This window comes from Apaloderma vittatum, unplaced genomic scaffold (assembly GCF_000703405.1).
Source record: "Apaloderma vittatum isolate BGI_N311 unplaced genomic scaffold, ASM70340v1 scaffold9829, whole genome shotgun sequence".
Lineage (NCBI taxonomy): Eukaryota > Metazoa > Chordata > Aves > Trogoniformes > Trogonidae > Apaloderma > Apaloderma vittatum.
This window is the reverse complement of record NW_009734689.1, coordinates 7431-15000: the sequence shown is the minus strand read 5'-3', so window position 1 is coordinate 15000 and position 7570 is coordinate 7431. Positions and strand designations below refer to the sequence as shown.

Below are 7570 nucleotides of genomic sequence, written 5' to 3'. Positions count from 1 at the left end.
TCTTTCCATATTTTTAAGTTCCTTTCCCTTCACAATTGCTGGGAATTTTAAATAATTTTCTATTTAAATGGAAACTAAATTCCAGTTGAATTCTGGTGACTTGAAAAGACTAAGATGATATAAGAATCTCTCAACATTTTGGTTATTCTAAACAAAATGTGAGCTTTGCACTCTCCTTTACTAGCATTGAATCTCATTGAATCTGCATGGTAGTTCTAATGGCAAAGATGTGGTCACCTTTAATTCCATAGTGTTTCATAAGTACACAAAGTCTCTCTACAAAGTTTATTACAAAATAAGGATCTGATTTTGAATGTGCTTTGTTTTGTGCTCTATAGAGTACCGGTTTTACACTGATTTTCTACACACAGAATTATCATGTATGCAATTGAAAAGGGAGACTGAGTATCTTTATATGGACTTTATATTTTCATACTCATGCTATGTGGTATTTGATAGAGTTCAGGCAATAAACTTTTCCAATAGCACGGCCTACTGAAGAGTTACTCTGTCCATTTGTCTCTTACATTCCCAAAATCAAGGCAGTAAAAGGAGACATGATGCCCTATGCTGTCTCGGATCTATCCACTGTTTCTTTGGACTTAGTATTTCACGAAGATTTCAAAGAAGAATAGAGGCTATAGAGACTTTGCTTCCTATTATTAGTAAATATCCTACGTTATTTTCTTTAGTTGCACCTGGTTATCCTCAGCCATGGAATAGTATAGCAATAAAGAGGAAAATGGATCTTTAAATGAAAGTTCTGAGGGAACTGAAGGAATCATCCTAACAGAGTGATTTGTCATACATAACCATCAACTGTACGCTGCAACTAGTTGCTCCACTGAGAAATCAAAGCACCGCACATAGTTTGCATAGGAAATGGAAAGCATCTTTCGAAAACCTCAGGGCAGCCAAGAGACTTTGTTAACTGAAGGGCAGAGAACTTCAATATCATAAAACAGAATCATAGCATGTGTTGGATTGGAAGGGACCTTTAACAGTTATCTACTCTACCTTCCTGCAGTGAGCTCAGAGCCCCATGAAGACTCCACTACCATTCTGGGCAACCTGTTCCAGTGTCTCCCCACCCTGATTGTAAAAAATTTCCTCCTTGTATCGGGTCTAACTCTATCTTTTTTTAGTTTAAAACCATTTCACATTGTCCTGCCGCAATAGGCCTTGCTATAAAGATTGCCTCCATCTTTCTTTTAGGTCCCTTCTAGGTAAGGGACCCCTAAAGATCATCTAGTCCAACCACCTCACTAAAGCAGGATTGCCTAGAGCACATTACACAGAACATCCAGGTGGGTTTTGAAAGTCTCCAGAGGTGGAGACTCCATAACCTCCCTGGCCAGCCGGTTCCAGTGCTCTGTCACCCTCGCAGTAAAAAACGTTTTCCTTATCTTTAGATGGAACTTCCTGTGTTCTAGATTGGGCCCTTGCCCATTGTCCTGTTGCTTGGCACTACTGAAAAGAGTCTGGCTCCATCCTCCCTACGTCGACCATTTAGATATTTATAAACATTGATAAGGTCTCCTCTCAGCCTTCTCTTTTCCAGGCTTAACAGTCCCAGCTCTCTCAATCTTTCCTTGTAAGATGAAAGATGCTGCAGTCCCCCAGTCATCTTCATTGCCCTCCGCTGAAATCTGTCTGGTAGTTCCCTATCTCTTTTGAACTGGGGAGCTGAGAATTGGACACAGTATTCCAGATGTGGCCTTATAAGAGCAGAAGAGATGCAGAGGATTACCGCTCTTGAAGTACTGGCCACACATTTCTTGATGCACCCCAGGATACCATTGGCCTTCTTGGTGACAAGGGCACATTGCTGGCTCATGGTTAGCTTACCTGTCTATCAGGACTTCATGATTCTTCTCTTCAGGGCTGCTTTCCAACAGGTCTACCCCTAACCTATACTGGTATATGAGGTTGTTCCCCTACATTTGCCCTTGTTGAGCCTCATTATGTTCCTCTCTGCCCAGCACTCCAGCCTGTCCAGGTGATGCTGGCTGGCAGCACAGCCTTCTGGTGTGTCAGTCATTCCTCCTAGTTCTGTATTATCAGCAAACTCACTGAGAATACACTCCGTCCTCTCATATAAGCCCTTGAAGTATATGTTGAACACGACCAGATCCAGTACTGACCCTGAGGAACACCACTGGCTACAGACCTCCAACTCGACCCTGTGCTGTTGATCACAACCCTCTCAGCCAGCTCTCAGTCCACCTCACTGTCCACTCATCTAACCCACACTTCCTGAGTTTCCTAATGAGGATGCTGTGGGAGATTGTGTCAAAAGCCTTGCTGAAGGCAAGGAAGATGACATACACTGCCCTCCCCTAACCAGTTAGCTGTGACCTGGCAGAAGGCCATCAAATTGGTCAAGCATGCTTTCTCCTTGGTGAATCCATGTTGACTTCTCCCAATAACTTTCTTTTCTTCCACATGTTTTGAGATGAAATCGAGGACAATTTGTTCTATCACCTTTCTGGGGACAGAGGTGAAACTAATGGGTCTGTAGTTCCCTGGGTCATCCTTTTTGCACTTTTTGAAGACTGGAGTGACATTGGCCTTCCTCCAGTCCTCAGATTTGACCATCCAACCCATTCCTTATCCACTGAACAGTGCACTCAATATTCTAAGTAATTAAATATTTTGACATGCTGAGTAGTCCTAAAAAGAGTCAGCAGAAAATTTCTGAGAAACAAGAATACATGAAAACACAAATAACTCAGAGCTATGCAAAGGATAAATTAGGATTCATAACTCCAACCTCCTACTTTCCTAAAGGATGTTTATTGGATAGAGGAGTGAAGCATTAGTAGCTGTCTTTCATGGAAATAGGAATGGACAAAGAACTAAAACACAAGGTTGAAATGTTTTGAAACTTCTGGGCAAGTTAAGAAACAAAATAAAAATGGTAGTATCATTTTTTGACCTAACATTCTACACCAACTTCTTCACAGAGGACTGTGAAGTGCCTGAAGAAAACATAAGCATCATAAATGGGACATCCTTGTAATCATTTCAAGAATTACTACCAAGAAAGCATAATAAACAGCTTTTTTCTTTTACCGACTTGAGACAACAGTGGCATCCAGTGGCCACATATTAATGTGTTTAAGTTTCACGTTCATACATAATTACTACACCATGCTTTTTTATTTTCTGTTTCCTTGTAAATACAAGGTTTCAACCAAGGAATGCCATGCCTGCTGGGTTTTAGTATGTTTTTCAGAAAGGGTATGTGTTTTGGTAATTTAAGTTTCAGCTTTGGTAGCAGGAATAGAAGGCAGGTCTTCAACTGATTTTTAGTAATCTCATCTCTGCTGCCTTCATTTGATCCTTTATAATGTTTAGATTACTAATTTTGCGTAGGTTACATACGTCAGCATACATTTTCTCACCTCTTCAGCTTCATGCGCTATTAATTGTTCCATTAGCATTTTTCGTCGTCTCTTCTCTCGTTGTTCTCTAGCAAAAGTATCTTCCTCTAAACGTTTTTGAATTTTCCTTATATATTCATCATCTGAATAAGTACTTAACAGCTCAGTTGCTGACTGTGCTGTAGTTTCTAGAGTCATTTCTTGCAGCTGTGTTTCCAGTGCTTCTTGTGTACCACTGATGGAAAAGATTAAAAAGGTCATTGACTTTACAGGGATTACAGTTCTTAGAGGTGTTTTTTCATACAGATCCATGTGCAATTATGTGCAAACCTGACAAATGCACAACAGCACTTTTTGTGGGCACTGTGGCTACTTGTGCCCTACAATGACCACTAAGACCAGAAGAGGGCTCCAACACTGACTTGAGTCAACAATTAGTTCATTTGCTAACATGAAGCTAAATTCTACTGAAATGGGAAATTAGGATGGCTCACAGAATGTGAAAGAAAGATGGGTTGCTATTAAATATATCCATACACTCTGAGTGCAGTTTTTCAGAGTTATTAATCATAGGTTGTTTGCACAGTAGTACGCATAATTGCCACCTCTTCTGGGCATGGTATATATATCACTAAAGGTGACAGGATGGCTGTTACTTAAAATTATTCACAAATAATCAACATAAGTCTAAGGAGAAAGGTTACTTCTCTCTGTTTCCTTTGAAATGTGTTACTGTGCATGTACATCCACAATCATTCTCATGTCTCTGCAAATCTAACTGACCTTACAGTCTCAATGACTGTACACAATTAAAGAAAATGTAAAATCACTGTAACAATACCAGAGCTGGAATGTTTGCAGTCCTAGTGGGACAATCACTCAAAGGATAATCACAGTTTAAGCTAAACAAGCTACTACATTTTCCTCAAGTAGCTGTCTAACATAGATAGAAGCACATAAGGTAAGATCCTTTCTAATCTTAAAAATCTAATATCTTAATATTACCTGTCAGTGACTTGTCTCTGTACTGCAGATGCACTTCCTGCCATAAACTTCTCGAACTTTTTAATCTCCTTGTATGTGTCCTGAAGAAATAACACAAAATTAAATGTTTCTTTTTTCTCCACAAAGCCTCGTAGGGAAGGTTCAACGTACTAAGTATTAGGAAATTATTTTTATGTCGTGTTAGTACAATAGAAATATTTACACTGAACATATTCTAAGTAACAGCTAAATCATGAAAAAAGGCAAGACTATTTCCACAGCCTTCTTCCCCCTTCCCTTTTCCTAGCTATACCTATGTCCATCAGCCAGAAAATCCTAAGATTTTGCAGGTACATTCTGCGGGATAATTCTGATTTCGTGCAGGACTCCAGCAGTTTATAGAATTCCTATCATTCAGGAACTTGAAACAAAATATTTGGGACTATGATTTTCTTTAGATTTACTAGTTTGCATTTATCCCTGACACCTACTCTAGCCTCTGTGTTCCTATAGTCTACATTTAAATACATCTGTTGTGGCTGCACAGTTGTAAAAACTAATAACATTTGCACTGATGACAATACAATCTATGGATTGCAAGATTACAATGCAAGTACTCCTCAGTACTAGCTAATACAGAATATTTTTTTATTGCTGCATTGCAATCATGTCTTGATTTGATCTAAGACTATTCTAAATTTCAGCTGTTACAAACATTTTTGATAGAGAGAGAGTTCTAGAGTGTTACAGAAGTATTTATATATTATAGTTCAAAACTGCATCATGCACAAATGAGAACGAAACATTAATGCTTTTATTTCACACATTCTACTCAGTAGACTAGAAGCTAAAATACTGTCAGCAATTAAATTAGTGCTTACTTACGGTATACATTCAGTAAGAATTTTCTCTTGCATCAAGACAAACATTTACTCAGTAACAAATGCAGAATCACAATCATTAATATTTAGGCCAATTTTCACCAGTTGAGTTTACTATATCATTTTAACAGTTACATCAGCAGTTTTTGGATGGTGCAGGTACAGTATTTGTGCCAGAAGTCATATATTTTGCAAGTTCATATAATTAAAAGAATATAGAGTTACCTCTGCTTCTCTTTTCTTCTTCAAGAATTTTTTGGCTTCAATAGCTTTTATGGTGTGTCTTGGCAGTGGCTTTGGAATCTGTATAACGGCTGCTTGAATCCTGGCCATTATTTCATTTTGCCTCCTTCTTCCTATGCGATGCTAAATATACCACATATTGTGTTCAGATACTTCAGTTGAAATAAAATTCACTATATGGCCCTAATAGACTACCTATATTTCTGTGAAGTAAATGTAAAAAAAAAAATCTTCTAGGAAGAAAGTAGAAGGGCTTATCAGGCTCTAAGCTTGAGCAACTGACTTTCTCTTTTTTTAACTTGAAGTGGATAACTGAAATGCCATGAAAGCAAGAAATTCTTTATCTTTTGTCCACAGTCGAATCTTGTCTTAAGAATACTCTCAAGCACTGTATTCATAAATCACCATTTTTATATCAAGAAGTAGATTTTGTAAAATGCATTTTAAATTAAAGTATCACTCTACATTCTGAATAATTTGACAGCTTAGCAGTATGATGTTCACAATACTTGAGGATGAGGACTTTTTTTTAAAGTGCCATTATCAGAAAATGGTACATCTATATATGCTATGCCTGCATTAACAAATAGTGCTGTGCAATAGAAGCACATCTTGTAAAGAAAAACAGTTTGTGCTCAGTGTCTATTATGCTTTAAGGGCTTGTATTAAATTCCAGCTCTAGTGGTACCTGTGTCAGGTCAGAATTCAGCACAGAAACTGAGAATACTGGTTTCCTGGTAAAGAAACCGAGAATACCATTAGGTAGTATTAGAACTGAACAATGACTCAGATGATCAAGAAGTAACAAGCATTTAAATTGCACTAGTTAAAAGTGCACTACAGATACATTTATTTAAATGTGGAATTGAATGGAAAAAAAAGGTTTTTTACACAGAGCCAAAGATAGTTAAAAAAATCAATAATATATCAAATACGATATTAATAAATGTTCCCATATCTTAAGAAATTAGTTCCTTTTTTTATCAGAGTAGCTACACAGAGCTACAAGATGTTCTGAGTCCAACGTACTATAGGTCCCCTTCCCTGCTTCCTTCTCCTGCTTTTGAACTGTCCTGGTTCGAGCTGGCCCAGCCCTAACCCTTGACATGAACAATGCTTCATCTTTTCTTCACAGACGAAGAATGCCACAATCAGCTTTTATAAGGATACTTTAAATGCAGACGGTTGTGAAATTTACACTTTGTCTTCAAATCTATAAATATTTCCCATGCATGAAAATATGCAAATATTGTCAATTTAATATTAAAGTTATTTTAAAATATTCCTATTTTTAAGGGTCTTACGACAGTAAGTTGGCTTTATATGTATATATCAACGATTGCCTTACTCTGACAATGAAGAGTCAGATTGATATTACATATCAATGGTTGGGGGTGTTGGTAGATGAGAAGCTCAACATGAGCCGGCAGGGCACTCATGCAGCCCAGAAGGCCAACCGCATCCTGGGATGTATCAAGAGGAGTGTGACCAGCAGGTAAAGAGAGGGGATTCTCCCCCTTTACTCTGCTCTTGTGAGACCCCACCTCAAATACTGCGTCCAGTTCTGGTGTCCATACCATAAGAGAGACAGATCTGTTGGTATGAGTTCAGAGGAGGGCCACAAAGATTATACAGGGGCTGGAGCACCTCTGCTATGAGGATAGCCTAAGGGAACTGGGATTTGATTGTGTTCAGTCTTGAGAAGACTCCAGGGGGACCTAATAGCTGCCTTCCAACACCTGAAGGGAACATACAGGAAGGCTGGGGAGGGACTTTTACAAAAGCGTCCACTGACAGGACAAGGGGAAATGAGTTTAAGTTAAAGGAAAACAGATTTAGATTGGATCTTAGGGAAAATATCTTCAGTACGAGGGCGGCAAGACTCTAGAATACATTGTCTAGAGAAGCTGTGGATGCTCCCTTCCTTGAGGTTCAAGGGCAGGTTGGATGAGGCCTTCAGTAATCTGGTTTAGTTGAGAGGCATCCCTGGCCATGACAGGGAAGCTGGATTAGATGATCTCCAAAGTCCCTTCCAACTTAGGCCATTCCATGATTCTATGATTCTATGATTGCCAT

At 38.7% G+C, this 7570-nt stretch overlaps 1 protein-coding gene across 1 annotated transcript in view; it reads right to left on the bottom strand.

Annotated features, from left to right (window-relative positions):
• The window catches only part of SPEF2 (sperm flagellar 2), a 63125-nt gene that overhangs the window by 53200 nt on the left and 2355 nt on the right, over positions 1-7570 (bottom strand). Inside the window, exons 4-6 of the mRNA XM_009876367.1 lie at positions 5477-5617; positions 4440-4471; positions 3408-3621 (exon numbers count right to left, since the gene is read on the bottom strand). Coding sequence (XP_009874669.1) covers positions 3408-3621; positions 4440-4471; positions 5477-5617 — 387 coding nt within the window. The remainder of the gene's footprint in view (positions 1-3407; positions 3622-4439; positions 4472-5476; positions 5618-7570) is intronic.